Here is a 15,789-nt window from a genome sequence, read left to right as displayed (position 1 = left end):
CTTCAGACTACTTCATAACTTTTTTTTGGAGTGATCTTACACTTAGACAGGAAGTGACGTAGTATGAACTGACTGACCTACACTAGTTACTTCCTCATCTTGTTCTGTCTCTCTAGTTATCCAGACGCCATAATTCTGTAAAGGATGGCCACAAACATATCACCTCCATGTCTCCCTGTTCCCTCTAATATTGTTTCCCTCTCCCCAACCCATACCTCCCTCTCTCATATAGCTCTCCACTCTATCCCTCCATCTCATCTTAAGTCTCCCCCTCCCTCTCCCCCCTTCCACCTCACTGACATACATTCTTCTTCTTAGTCTCTCGCTCTCCATCCTCACCACAGGACCAAATTTCTTCAACCCTATTTCTCCTAACGTTTTCTGTCACATCCACATCACAAAGCTCCTTATCATCTTGCTTCACATATATTACCCTACCTCTCACAATTCTCTCTTTTTCTCTTTCTCTACAGGTGTGGCGTTGGTGGTAGTGGCGCTGCTGGCGGTATGTGATGGAGGTGGTGAGGTCTTGGTGCGGGGAGGAGAAGAGAAGATGGAGGAGGAAAGAGGTCCTGTCTTCCTTCATGAGCCCCCAGCCCACCTCCACTTCTCCAACACAACAGGCGTCCTCCTCCCCTGCTCCGCTCATGGGCACCCGACCCCGGTCAGTACTCAAAGGATACACACCACATTCACGGGTAAATAAAGAGAGGAGCAAAAAATGAGATGGCCCAAAAACTTAAGGTTACTGTATTGTATTTTGATGTTCACAGCCACTATATTAGCTCCCATATCTTGTGCATGATGGGCTGAATAGGGAACTTGCTAGGTCGAACAGCTCAGAAAGCTGCCATTAGGTGACCAAGGTCGATGCATGGAAGCGTGTTGGAGCATTTATAAACTAAGAGAAACGCAACCGAAGCGTTTTCCATGCCTGACGTCAAAGTTATCCTCCTGAGAAATGTAAACACTAAAAGCCAAAAACTGACACATGCAATAGATTCTTTTATCTTATGATATTGCTGATGACCTTTTATATTCTCTAATGCTGTTCTCATTAATAAGGTGTTTTGAAAAGGCACTGACACCAGGCTAAGCTCAAAATACATGTAGTTACCATTTTGTTCGAAAATTATAGCAACTCACTTCATCTAGTCAGAAATATCTTCCTTTCTGGGTGCAACATTCATTTCAGGTCTTTCTGATCTTTTTATCGCCTAATTGACAAACTTGTCCTACTAGTTAACCATTTAGTCTCTATTCTCATTTATACCTGAATTATTCTCTTGCTGCCTTTTATAAAAACTATCTTACAATTTTACATCTCAAACTCAACTTGATAATCTTGGTGCTGTTATAACATAGCCTTTTCATTTTCCCATGCATGCATTAATAACAAAATAATTTCTTTCCACAGTTTAATGTCTGCCCGTAGTAGCCTCAGTATTAACCATCTATAATCACGATGTAAATCTTATTTTCCACTAGCAAGGAAAATATTTTTCTTTAGTTTTACCACATTATCATCATCATCATCATCCGGACATCCTTTCCCACCCTAAGGCAGCTTTTATAATCGGGTAAACATGAATCCAGATCAACTGATGATAGCAAGAATAATAAATCAGAAGGGTCATGATGGTGAAGTAGTTTGCCTCGGAGTACCATTGGTGAGGGAATCATAAATATCCCTGCCATCCGCCCTTCTCCAGGTGTCGACCAAGCGAGATGCATGTACCCATTGTCTGCGCTGCTGTCTATTAACTTCAGTAATATTCGTGGCCTTTCCTCTAGTTATCTCTCTTTTAAGCATCACCTTCCTTCCTCTATGCCTCACCTTCTTTTCGTCACTGAGACTCAGCTCTCTGAGGTGGCTGATAGCAAGCTCCTCCCTATATCCTCCTACTTTCTATATACACCTTTCTAAACCAAAGATGTCTGCTGTGTATATGTATGCAACAACATAGCTTGCTCTAATGTTTTTGAACTTAAATCCTCAGAATTCTCTATAATCTGATTTCGGCTCTCCTGTCATTCTCCGATTAAATGTCTGTGATGCGTATTTAACTCTTTCTTCGACAGACTGAAAAATCCTTGAACTATTCTACTTCAAAATGAGAACACATACTGTAAATTTCTCCATTCTCCGAAATCTGCATTCTAGGTGATTTCAATGTTCACCACCACATTTGGCTCCTCTCTCCATTCACTGACCCACCTGGTAAACAAGCCTACATACTCTCTATTCTTAATGACCTAGAACAGCTTGTACAGCACCCTACCCATATCCTTGATTACCTTCGAGGAGATCCGACATTCTTGACCTTTTCCTTACAACTAATTCTTCTGCTTATTCTGTTTATACTGCCTCTCCATTGGGATCCTCCAATCAAAACCGAATCATCTTTACTTGTCCACTCACTCCTGTCAGGCCTGTGGACCCTCCCAAGAACCAGCTATCAGTAATGGTGTTTCTCAGGGTTCTGTCCTGTCAACAACTCTCCTCTGTTGTGTAGATCTAACCCTATCCATGCATTTTTTTTTTTTAAGATAACAGAACAGAGGAAGGAAAAACAAATGAATACAAAATAAATAATCCATACACCAGATTACTGGTGTCCTCTGTTGATAAAATATCTGTAACAGTTAGACTTGAACAGCTGTAGGTTGAAGTTCTGAGGGAAACAACTCTGGGGAAGCGAGTTCCAGAGAGATGCAGTTCGGGGAATGAAAGAATTCTGATAGGCAGAAGTTCTGCAATATGGCTGAGTGACATTCCAGTCATGAGCACTAAATGCATGGAAGGGATGGAGAGGTGGCACCATGGATGCAACTTTGCCTGAGCATTTGCCATAAAAATTTCCCTAAAATAATGCAAGGGAGGCAACATTCCTTCTTACTTGCAAGGGAAGTAGTTTATTTGTAATGGCAGGGTTGTTAATAATTCTAACAGCTTTGTTCTGAATTTTGTCTAGTTGTTTTAATGCAACCTCTCCATATCCATTCCACGAGGGTGAGCAATATTCAAGAAGAGCACACATGACTCTTATAAATTATAGCTAACTGCTCATCAGTGAAGAAGTTACGGACTCTGTACAATAATCCAAGTTTCTTTGAGGCGGTTTTAGCAAGTGATCTGACATGAGAGGTCCAGCTGAGGGTATTGTTAAGTGAGACGCCAAGAATTTCAATACTTTTGGAGATGGGAATATTTGTGGCATTGAAGGTAATGTACGAATCTGGCAATATTTGTCTATTAGTAAATTGTATATATTTAGTTTTACTAGCATTAAATGAGACAAGGTTGTTTTGTCCCCATTCACTGATCGTAGATAAGTCTTGATTTATGTAGATGGTTGTACTGAGTTGAGAGGTTGAGATATTAGACTTTGTAAATGGGTGTATTGGGTGTAAATGAGTGTGAATGAACTATGTAGTGTTGAGTCGTCTGCATATGAATGGATGGGATTGTGGGTGACAGATAAGATATCATTAATATGAACCAGGAACAGGGTTGGCACCTGAACTGATCCCTGCTGCACACCGACGTTAATTGAGTTGAAATTGGAATATACATCATCTACTTTTACTCTTATTTTCCTGTCACTGAGATATGAGGAAATCAAAGGAACAAGAGATGTTAGTCCATAGCAAGGGAGTTTGGACAGCTGGGAACGGTGCCATACTCTGTCGAAATCTTTGGAAATATCAAGGACTATATGCTGATGACTCCATCCTTCATCTTTCCATTCAATTCCCACAGCATTTATCACAGCAAGTACTTTAACAAAAACGGGATAAGATAATGGCATACCTAATTAATCTGACCTGGCTCATATCTCTGATTGCAGTAAAAGCAACCTTATTTTTAATGCATCCAAAATCCAGTTTCTGTGTATATCGACCCAGCAAAATCTTCCACAGGAATATCCTTTAATATCAAACAATATCCATCTTAATCCTGCATCATTTGAACATTCTTGGAGGTCATTCTCCGGGGATTTAACAATGAAAAATCTTATTACTTCATGTGCAGAATCAGCTGACTCCTTGTCATCTAAGCCCCTGCACAGCTGTTGACTCTATACAAGGATTCCGTTAGCCCTGTGTAGAGTACAACTCTCTTGTATGCAGTGCTTCTCAGATGCAGCTTTTATCAACTGTGAGGAGTCAAAGGTTTTTCGTCTCTATACCTCTCCCCCTCACACTTACGTCATTCAAGCTCTGTCTATTCGCTGAACTGTTGCATCTTTATTTTTCTTCAATCGTTGCTTTAATGGTCACTGATCTTCTGCACTTTTTTCTTGCATCGTCCCTCTGTTACAGCGTGTGCATTGCACCCGTCTAACAGGGAGCTCTAATCTATTCTATCCAGCTCTCTAATGCAAGAATTAACCAATACTCCCAATATTTCATGTACGCACAGGTCAGCAATGGACCAGTCTTTTTTCATCTGTATTTCCCTCTACCTGCGACCTCCAGTCGTGTAAACGCAGTGTGTCCTGGCATTTCAAAATGAACAGATCTTGAATTTAGCTGTTTTTATGTTTTTTATTTTTCCCAGGAGGGAGGAATCTTAGACCCTTATATCTTTTGATTCCTTCTTTTTTGCACATGTATTATATATATATATATATCGTTCGCTTAGAATGGATGTAAAGAGAAGGCTGTATGAGGGTGTTGTGGTACCGACTGCTTTATATGGGGCTGAAACATGGAATATGGGTGTAGCAGAGGAAAAGTTTGAATGTAATGGAGATGAGGTGTCTGAGGAGTATGTGTGGAGTGACGCGTATGGATCGGGTGCGAAATGATGAAGTGCGAAGGAGAACTGGAGTTGTTCGGGAGATGGCTGGTAGAGTTCAGCAGAGGGTGTTGCGATGGTTTGGGCATATGGAGAGAATGGATAATGAGCGATTGGTGAAAAAGATAACTACATCTGATGTGAGAGGTGTAAGGCTGAGAGGAAGACTACGAATAGGATGGATGGACAGTGTGAAGAGAGCGCTGGATGCGAGAGGGATGTCTGTTGAGCAAGGAAGAGTGGCTGTGCGTGACAGAAATAAATGGAGAGAAATTGTGAATGAATAAGTGATGACGCAGCCCTGAGGGGATATTCTCCCGCATTTGGTCTGATCAGCTAGTCAGGTCAGGTGCGGGTAAAGGGATGGGTCTGTTATGATGTGGCAGGGGTAAACCAGTTCTGCTGGCGGGCCCTGCTGCGGATGTCACTGATTGCATTGCGCAGTTGACCCTTGTGCGGTGTGGTCCGGAGAGGATCTGTCCGTTCTCCTCTTTGGGACTAAGATGCGAATGAATGTGTTTGAATGGATGAGTAAATGGGGAGTGTGTCGTCCCATCTCGGCTACCTCCCTTTCCTTGGGGGAAGCAGCCTAGGCATGTATATATATATATATATATATATATATATATATATATATATACTCGTATAAATATATATATATATATATATATATATATATATATATATTGTTACGGAACAGAGAAAACTGTCCGGCAAAGTTCCAGGTTCAAAACAAAAGAGTTAGGTAAAATTACAAGTTAAAGTTTAATGCCCAAACTAACAACAAAACATTCAGAACTCATAAGGATAATGTAAACAGGTTAAATATATGACTAACTGCAATTGCCTCTATTAACACGAAATTAGCATGAGTAAATTTATCTAAGTCAGCCCTGATAAAATGACAATACACTGGATAATGCTCAGTTAATGCAAGATAAATTATTACAGATACAAACTATTATTAACAATTGGCTGACATAAAACCTTACATTAATCACAAAAACCCCACTAGGCCTAAGAATTAACACCTTATGCTACACAGTACAAGAAAAAATGGAATATCACTTATACTCAAATTACACAGCTGCTAGATGGCTGGAGACTTCCTGAGCACTCACAATAATAATAACAACTGTGCAGGGGAGGACAGAGATGTGAACAAAATGAGGAGTAGATCTAAGTGGCAATAATGCAGAGACTGAGCTCATTATATAGGGGCCGGCAGAGCTTGATACAACTTGTAAGAAGGACGCGCAAATGAAGCCATAGGGGACAAAGAGTTGACAATCCTGCTCTGAACAACAGAAAGAACGACTTACTCTACTATAAGGGAGGATGGGGGGAGTGAGGTAGAACACGCTCGTGACCAAACATGCAGCATACTGTACATTAGAATTACACAAAGGATGATGAAATCATAGGCTATGTAACACCTCCCCACAAAGAAAAAGAAATTTACAAAGGAAATTTCTTATTACTCTAAAACAATCTGTCTAAAGTCTAGATAAGCAATCTGCAATAACATTTTCTTTCCGCTTGACATGTTGTATGTCTAATGAATACTCCTGAAGAAGTAGACTCCATCTTGTCAATCTCTGATTTTTATCTTTAAACTTACTAAGGAATTTCAGTGGGTTATGATCAGTATAAATGACTATGGGGTCAAAACCAGAACACAAATAAAATGAAAAATGCTGTAAACCCAAAATCAAGGCCAAAAGCTCTTTCTCAATAGTTGAGTAGTTCTTTTGAGGTGGAGTGAACTTCTTACTGTAATAAGATACAGGGTGTTCAATACCCTGATCATCCTCTTGCAGCAAAACAGCCCCAGCTCCTGTATCACTTGCATCAACAGCCATCTTAAAAGGCTTAGCAAAATTTGGAGTAGCGAGCACTGGTTGATTTAATAGGATAGCTTTAAGTTTGTTGAAAGAGGATTCACAGTTATCGGTCCAGACAAATTCAACTCCCTTTTTCAGTAGGTCTGTAAGTGGTGATACAAGAACTGAAAAGTTAAGAACAAATCTCCTGTAATAACCTACCATTCCCAAAAATCTTTGTAGCTCTTTCCTACTTTTAGGTCTGGGAAGATCACTTATAACCTGAACCTTAGCTGCTGCTGGTGCAACATGTCCATCACCAGTTACGTACCCAAGGTACTGAACTTTAGCTTGACCAAACTCACACTTTGATAAATTAGCTACAAGATTAGCCTGAACCAAACGCTCAAGAAATTTACTGACATGGCATAGGTGATCTTTCCAGTTGTCACTGAAGATTAATACATCATCAGTATAAACAACACACCCTGCCAAACCCTCTGTTACAGCATTCATGAGCTTCTGAAATGTGGCTGGTGCATTCTTCATACCATATGGCATTACAGAACATGCAAAAGTCTTTCCTAGTGTTACAAAACATGAGATCTCCCTAGCACATTCAGTCATAGGTACTTGCCAGTATCCCTTTAACAAATCAAACTTACTTATGTACCTAGCCTTTCCGATCTTGTCTATGCAATCTTCCACACGAGGAAAAGGGTAAGTGTCTGTTTTGGTTATCTGATTAACACGTCTGTAGTCAATACAAAGACGCTGTGACCCACCTGGCTTAGGGACTAGAGTGACAGGAGAACTCCACTCGCTCTGACAGGGCTCAATCATCTTGTGGTCCAACAGGTAGCCAAGCTCCTTCTGGATGAGAGGAACTTTCACTGGGTTCACACGGTAAGGAGGCAGTTTAATTGGCTTTGCATCTCCAACATCGACATCATGCATCAACACAGTGGTTCTTCCTGGAGTGGCACGGAACTCTTGCGCGTACTCCTGCAGTAATGCCGAAAACTCCTGCCTTTCCTCGGGAGCTAGATGAGATTATTCATGATATCAGGATTCTTCCCCAAACTATCACTCAGGCTCATGCTGCATGGGAGAACTTCACTTGCAGACTCGGGTGGAACAGCTACAGTGCAGACTGGGTTATTTTCGTCCTGCCTGTGATATAACTTTAGCATGTTGATGTGACAAAGTTGCTTGTTCTTTCTGCGATCTGGTGTTGCGATGACATAGTTGACATCACTGAGTTTCTTCTCCACGAAATAAGGACCACTAAACTTGGCTTGAAGAGGTTGCCCATGCACTGGTACCAGAATCAAAACCTGATCTCCTGGCTGAAAGTGGCATAACCTGGACTTCTTATCATACCAAGTCTTCATCTTCTGAGCAGCTCCTAAATTCTCTCTTGCCAGCTGTAAAGCGGTGGACAGCCGTTCTTTGAACTTCATCACATACTCCAGCAGGTTGACGTCATCTTCCTCCGACAGCCAGCATTCCTTGAGTAGCTTAAGGGGTCCTCTTACTTCATGGCCAAACAGTAGTTCAAAGGGTGAGAAGCCCAGTGATTCATTTGGAGATTCTCTTGCAGCAAATACAACGAATGGAAGACCTTTATCCCAGTCTTTCTGATGTTCCAAACAGTATTTCTTGAGCATCGATTTGAGTGTTTGATGATATCTCTCCAACGCTCCTTGGGTCTGGAGATGGTAAGCTGAAGACGTGATCTGGGTGATGCCCAACTCTTTCAGAGACTGCTTGAAAACATTTGACATGAAATTACTTCCCTGGTCTGACTGTACCTCCTTGGGCAGACCAAACTTTGTGAAGAACCCTAGCATTTCCTTAACCACGTTCTTTGCTGAGATATTTCTAAGTGGAATGGCTTCAGGATAACGAGTAGCCATATCAATCAGGGTCAACACATAAGAAAATCCTGAAGAAGTCTTAGGAAGAGGGCCCACAATATCCACCAACACACGTGTGAAAGGCGCCTCAAAAGGAGGAATGGGAACTAGAGGTGCAACCTTTTCGGTCTGATTACACTTCCCCACAACTTGACAGGTGTGACAAGACTTACAATACCAGGAAACATCCCTGAAGATACCTGGCCAGTAGAAGTGTTTCAGAATGCGTGCCACAGTCTTCCTCACTCCAAGGTGTCCTGCCAAACTGGAATCATGAGCCACTCTAATGATATCCTGCCTACAAACACGAGGGATGACAACTTGATGTACAACCTCCCATTCACAGTCGGCTGATGCTGTTGGGGGTCTCCACTTCCTCATAAGTACTCCTGACTTTATATAATAACAAGTAGAAGCACCAGCTGACTCTTCCTCACTGCAAGCAGAGTTAGCTAGACCTTTCAACTCAGGGTCAGCAACCTGCAACTCAACCAACTCTTGACGAGACAAATTATCAACACTACGGGGTACTGCCTCATCTGGTGAGTGGTCCAAATTAGCAAGAAAAGTGTCAGCTAGGATAACATCATCATCATCATTATCCTCTAAGTCACCAGTAACTGTAGACTTAGCCCTAGTGACAGCACATGCAGAGAACACATCAGGGACATCACAATCCTGGGCCGCAGCCACTGGCTCACTAGACAACCGAGGAGCTGGACACACTTGACTTCCACCAATATCATTTCCAAGTAAGAAAGTTACACCTGACATTGGGAGTGTCTCAACCAACCCAACCATAACGGAACCATTAACAAAACCAGACCCTAAATTCACTCTGCACAGAGGGACAGAGAAGTAATTATTCCCTACACCTTGTAAGATTACAGTTTCATCAGAGGAATTAACATTAGAGCCTAGAACACTGGTCGACATAAGGGATTGGCAAGCACCTGTATCACGATATAGTTTAATTGATATCCTGTCATTACTGTCCAGAGGACTGAGAAAACCATCAGACAGGAAATTAGCACATGAACTCTTGAGAGTGTCACCCACGTTACTGCTCAAAAGAGGAGCTCCATCATGAGAATTTAATTTACCCCTCAAAGCAGGTTCAGTTAACTCAGTTAAAGAATTCTGGGAACTCTCAAGGGTGGACACTAGACCAATTGACTGAATATTTAAAGACTCCTTTTTGTTCACATCACGCTGTCTCCTGAAACATTTCTCCGTAGTATGACCAAGCTTACTACAATAAGTACATTTACTTTTTTGAAATCTAGAGGTGAAGCTGGAATTTACTTCTTGAGAAACATCATCTTTATTCTCTTTTTTCTGTTACCTGTACTCTGAGTAGAGGCAACGTACTTACTCTCAGCTTTCCCTTTTTCTCTAGAATATCTCTTGTGAGTGAGAACATACTCATCAGCTAAAACTGCAGCATCAGGCAAATTATCTATTCTTTTCTCATCAAGATATAGGCTTACATCTTTATAAATACACCTCTTGAAGTCCTCCAGCAAAATCATCTGCTTAAATTTGTCAAAATCAGAATCCACATTCTTAGAATTTAACCACTGCTCTAACAGATCTTCTTTGATTTTTGCATACTCAACATGGGATTGCTTATCTTGCTTATAAGTTGTCCTAAATTTTACTCTATAAGCTTCAGGAACAAGCTCATAGGCCTTAAGAATCAAGCTCTTAACTACATCATAATTATCAGATTGATCCTGAGGCAAAGATGCATAAGTTACTTGAGCTTTACCTGTGAGAACAGTTTGAAGGAGTACTGGCCAATACTTTTTGGGCCAATTAAAACCTGTAGCTACCCTCTCAAACAACTGAAAATACTTTGTTAAATCAGATTCATTAAAAGGAGGGACAAGTTTAACATTTTCAGCCACATCAAAATCATCAGAGCTAGATGATCCAGTTCCACCTTGTTTCATGCGATACTCATGGTCTGCCTGAATCCTAGCAATTTCAACTTGTGCCTCAGCCTCCTTAGCTTTTGCCTGAAACTCAGCCTCCTTAGCACAAGCCTCCTGCAGGGCTAGCTGTATCTTAGCTAATTCAATCTGCGTTTGCTCATTTCGAGGAGTTACATTAAACAAGCTTTCATTAATCATGTCAAGAATTTGATCTTTAGAAAGATGAGAGCGAGCAGCAATTCCCAACTGTTGAGCAACAAGCTTAAGTTCATTCTTTGTTCTGTTTTCTACATCACACACTGTTTGCACATTTGACAAAAAATCTTTGGCTTCATCAAGCGTAGTAATAGTAGACATCATGATTAAATCACAGTCAGAAAATATCAAACAATATCCTTATGATAATATCCTGAATATCCTTATAAGAGGTCGCCAAATTTATTTTACGGAACAGAGAAAACTGTCCCGCAGAGTTCCAGGTTCAAAACAAAAGAGTTAGGTAAAATTACAAGTTAAAGTTTAATGCCCAAACTAACAACAAAACATTCAGAACTCATAAGGATAATGTAATGGCAAAAAACAGGTTAAATATATGACTAACTGCAATAGCCTCTATTAACACGAAATTAGCATGAGTAAATTTATCTAAGTCAGCCCTGATAAAATGACAATACACTGGATAATGCTCAGTTAATGCAAGATAACTTATTACAGATACAAACTATTATTAACAATTGGCTGACATAAAACCTTACATTTATCACAAAACCCCACTAGGCCTAAGAATTAACACCTTATGCTACACAGTACGAGAAAAAATGGAATATCAGTTATACTCAAATTACACAGCTGCTAGATGGCTGGAGACTTCCTGAGCACTCACAATAATAATAACAACTGTACAGGGGAGGACAGAGATGTGAACAAAATGAGGAGTAGATCTAAGTGGCAATAATGCAGAGACTGAGCTCATTATATATGGTCCGGCAGAGCTTGATACAACTTGTAAGAAGGACGCGCAAATGAAGCCATAGGGGACAAAGAGTTGACAATCCTGCTCTGAACAACAGAAAGAACGACTTACTCTACTATAAGGGAGGACGGGGGGAGTGAGGTAGAACACGCTCGTGATCAAACATGCAGCATACTGTACGTTAGAATTACACAGAGGATGATGAAATCATAGGCTATGTAACAATATATATATATATATATATATATATATATATATATATATATATATATATATAGAGAGAGAGAGAGAGAGAGAGAGAGAGAGAGAGAGAGAGAGAGAGAGAGAGAGAGAGAGAGAGAGAGAGAATGTTAGGTAGGCAGATAGACTTGTTATGCAAGAAAGAAAGAACCAAAGGCTAGAAGAATGCAAGATTGTTCTCTCTAAGGAAAAAAATGGCAGAGAACCAAATTCAAGATCTGTTCATTTTTAGATGACTGGTCACATTGCCTTTAAAAGACTGACGGTCAGAGTCAACAGGAAATACAGACAGAGGACAGTGCCAATGTTGATCTGTTGCATACATGAAGTACTTGGAGTATTTGTTAGCTACAGCATTAGAATACTGGATTGAATATTGTGAGAGGTTGCTGCAAGGCGGGTGCTACCGTACTAACCCGCCATAATGGAGGTGAGGTTCAAACAGACAGTTCTGAAATACACTGACCATAGAGGTATTGACAGATTAAGAGATAAAGATACAACAGTGCAGCAAAGAGACAGAGACAGTAAGAAGTGGAGATGTATGTGGGAAGCCCCCCACACAGGGATGAATAAAACCCTTGTACAAAGTCAACAACTGTCCAGGGATAAAGAAGGCACATAGTCGGTTTAGCACACCTAATCTCTTGGGGGCAGATTTTACGAGAGTTAATATGATCTTTCTAAGAAAAATATGACAGAATGAAACCCAAAATCTGTTCGGAGATGATCCGGGATTGGGTTGGATATTCTTAAAAACTAAAAGATATTACTACACGAGACTTTGACGGAAGGAAAAATGCAAGACATGAGTTTTTTATGCATTAACGAGAACCAGATTACTTCACCCTAATCAAAGATATGAGCCAATCCAGACAGGTGTGCCATAGCCTCATTCCAAGTCTGTTGAAGTAACTGTTGTGATGGATTCCGCAAGAAGCGAATGGAAAAATGAATGGTGGAGTCCTCAGCATATGAGTGGTTAAAGTTAGATATACAGCTACGGTAAGTGATATATAGAAGAAGACAATTGGTGACAGAGCAGAAACTTAAGGGATGCTCTAGAAAGAAAATCAGTGGTAGTCAGCAGTACCAGCTGTAGAACGACCATAAAGTATGCTAGATAAGAAACCAGAGACATAAGAATAGAATTTGTAATAAGGTTGTATGGAAAATAAAGATTTATGCCAGACTCGATCGATAGCCTTTGAGATGTCAGGTGTAATGACTTAGTTTTCGCCAAAGTCCTGAAAGGAGGATGACCAGGAGACTAAAATAAAGGTGAGAAGATTGGCAGTGGAGCATCCCTGAGGGAACCCATACTGGCAACAGGACAGAAGGGTATGATAGGGTAAACGTAGAATTTTTGTTTTTTCTAGAATATATTAAAAAAAATTGAAGTACAGGGTAATAAAGCATTTGGGATATAGTTAAAAGACTGGAAATTGCCATATTTCTTTGGGGTAGGCTTAGGAAGTAGCGCATCGAAGTATCCAGTCCCAGCTACTTGCCCGTTAAAGGGTTTGAGCAAACATTCAGCAAGAAGAAAGATACAAGTTAACAGAAAAAGGAGAAAGAGTTTGCTTAGGCAGTCTGTAACCTAAGAAGCGCTATTCTTGAGGTCAACATAGAAGGACCCCATCAGACCCATATATCTTGCTGGTACTGAAGCCAGTCATGATGTCACTCATGTGGAAATCAGAGGGGGGGAAAGATGGAGGAACAGAACTAGAATTGTTTAAAGTGAAGTTAGAGTAGGTCTCAGCAAAGAGTTCTACTTTTACTCAGCGGAAAAATTAGCTACAGAACAAACAGAATGGAAAAGAGGAGGGAAGGATGATGATGTAAACTTGTTATAAAGGTATTTTGCAAGGTGCCAGAAGTGGGAGGTACTTGAGTTGGAGAGATCAGAGCATTTTGAATGAATGAAACTGAAATTATTCTTAGCAGCTAAGTACGAGCTCTGCATAATTCTAGGCAGAAATATAAAATGGCTGAGACTCATAGGTGAGTCACCATGACTATCATTTGTAGGTCTTCTTGTGAACAGCAATAAAGTAAATGCAATTTAATATTTTTTTTCCATTAGTCAGGGGACAAGAGAAAGGAATGTATGCTTTCATGACCAAAAGAATAGTTTCTGTAATGCACAAGGCACACACATATGGCTCTCAGTGGTGGAAGTAATAATTATTCCATGGAAAACAATTAGAAGATTAAAAGTGCCACACTGCCACTCTTGGGAGAGCCTACAGACCTTACTGGAATGGTAGGACAGGTAAAGGTGATGAAGTTGTGATCAAACAATTCCACTAGATAGAAATAATTAACCGAGTAAGCACAGGGAGAAGCTGTAAGGAAAAGGTCATGTATGATAGATCTCTCTCCAAAGCAGTCAGGGATATTGGTGGGGTACTGTACAAGATACTGTGAGTCACTTAGGATAGAAAAAAATATATACTCGTTTATTAGGTAGATCAGTGAATGGAGAGATGCGCCAGAGGTGGTGGTATACATTAAAATCACCTAGGCTGGAGATTTCAGAGGAAAGATAAATTGATAGAATGTGTTTTATCTTAGAAGTAAGGCAGTCCAAGAATTTTTCATTGTCTGTAGAATTAGGAGATAAGTACACAGCACATATAGTCAGAGTATGATAGGAGAGCTAAAGCTAAAATGTGGATAATTCAGAAGATTCAGGTTCAGGAGCACAAGAGCAAGATATGTTGTTGCTTACATACACAGAACAGTCACCAGTGGTTTTGAGGTGAATATAGAAAAAGTACGGGGATAAAGAGATGCTTCGCTGTCAGACTTCTCAGACAATTGAATCTCGTTGAGAAAGAAAATATTTTGAAGAAGAGAGGTGGTGCTCAACAGACAGAGAATTAATGGAAAGGCCACGAAAGATACAAAAATCATCAGAGAATGAGTCAAACAATGGTTCCATGCATTTCACCTGGTCATCACCAGAGGAGGGGTAGATGGTGGAGATATTTATTTTCCATTCATAGCGACTGCGAGGCTAGGTGTGGAGACGCCATCTTAGCAAATTTTGGAGCATAAAGTGTAGTGTGTAATGTGCATGCAGTTTGGTGTTGACAGTAAACGACAGATGTGTAGGAGAGTTTCCTGACTTTCTCCCCGTGCTACTAAAACACTGAATAAGTTCAGCAATGGGGGAGAGTCAGAAACAAGTCCCAGGACCTGCTGAAATGGGAACTCCAGCTCTTCATGTCACCAGCGTTCCATCCACCTCGGGAGTACTACCCTGTTCGAATGGTGTTTTAGTCTAATCACACACACACACACACACACACACACACACACACACACACACACATGTGCACACAAACATTATATATACAGTATATACATACTGTATATATATATATATATATATATATATATATATATATATATTTATATACAGTATATACATACTGTATATATATATATACAGTATATACATACTGTATATATATATATATATATATATATATATATATATATATATATATATATATATATATATATATATATATATATATATATATATATATATATATATATACAGTATATATATATACTGTATATATACATACTGTATATATATATATATATATATATATATATATATATATATATACATATGTGTATATATATATATATATATATATATATATATATATATATAGGATAGCTTTAAGTTTCGTGAAAGAGGATTCACAGTTATCGGTCCAGACAAATTTAACTCCCTTTTTCAGTAGGTCTGTAAGTGGAGATACAAGAATTGAAAAGTTAAGAACAAATCTCCTGTAATAACCTACCATTCCCAAAAATCTTTCTAGCTCTTTCCTACTTTTAGGTCTGGGAAGATCACTTATAACCTGAACCTTAGCTCCTGGTGGTGCAACATGTCCATCACCAATTACATACCCAAGGTACTGAACTTTAGCTTGACCAAACTCACACTTTGATAAATTAGCTACAAGATTAGCCTGAACCAAACGCTCAAGAAATTTACTGACATGGCATAGGTGATCTTTCCAGTTGTCACTGAAGATTAATACATCAACAATATAAACAACAC

The 15,789-nt window shown here is 39.8% G+C and overlaps 1 protein-coding gene across 1 annotated transcript in view; it reads left to right on the top strand.

Moving 5' to 3' along the window:
- The first annotated feature begins 553 nt into the window (after nucleotides 1-553).
- Nucleotides 554-15,789, top strand: part of LOC145411727 (cell adhesion molecule Dscam1-like) — a 124,413-nt gene continuing 109,177 nt past the window's right edge. The window contains exon 1 of the mRNA XM_080281737.1: nucleotides 554-664. Within this exon, the coding sequence (XP_080137863.1) occupies nucleotides 554-664 (111 nt within the window). The remainder of the gene's footprint in view (nucleotides 665-15,789) is intronic.

The sequence above is a fragment of the Coenobita brevimanus genome, chromosome 11, assembly GCF_032717465.1.
Source record: "Coenobita brevimanus isolate Jiangsu-jjx chromosome 11, ASM3271746v2, whole genome shotgun sequence".
NCBI lineage: Eukaryota > Metazoa > Arthropoda > Malacostraca > Decapoda > Coenobitidae > Coenobita > Coenobita brevimanus.
The sequence above is the reverse complement of the archived record's forward strand: the minus strand, read 5'-3'. Positions and strand labels throughout refer to the sequence as shown.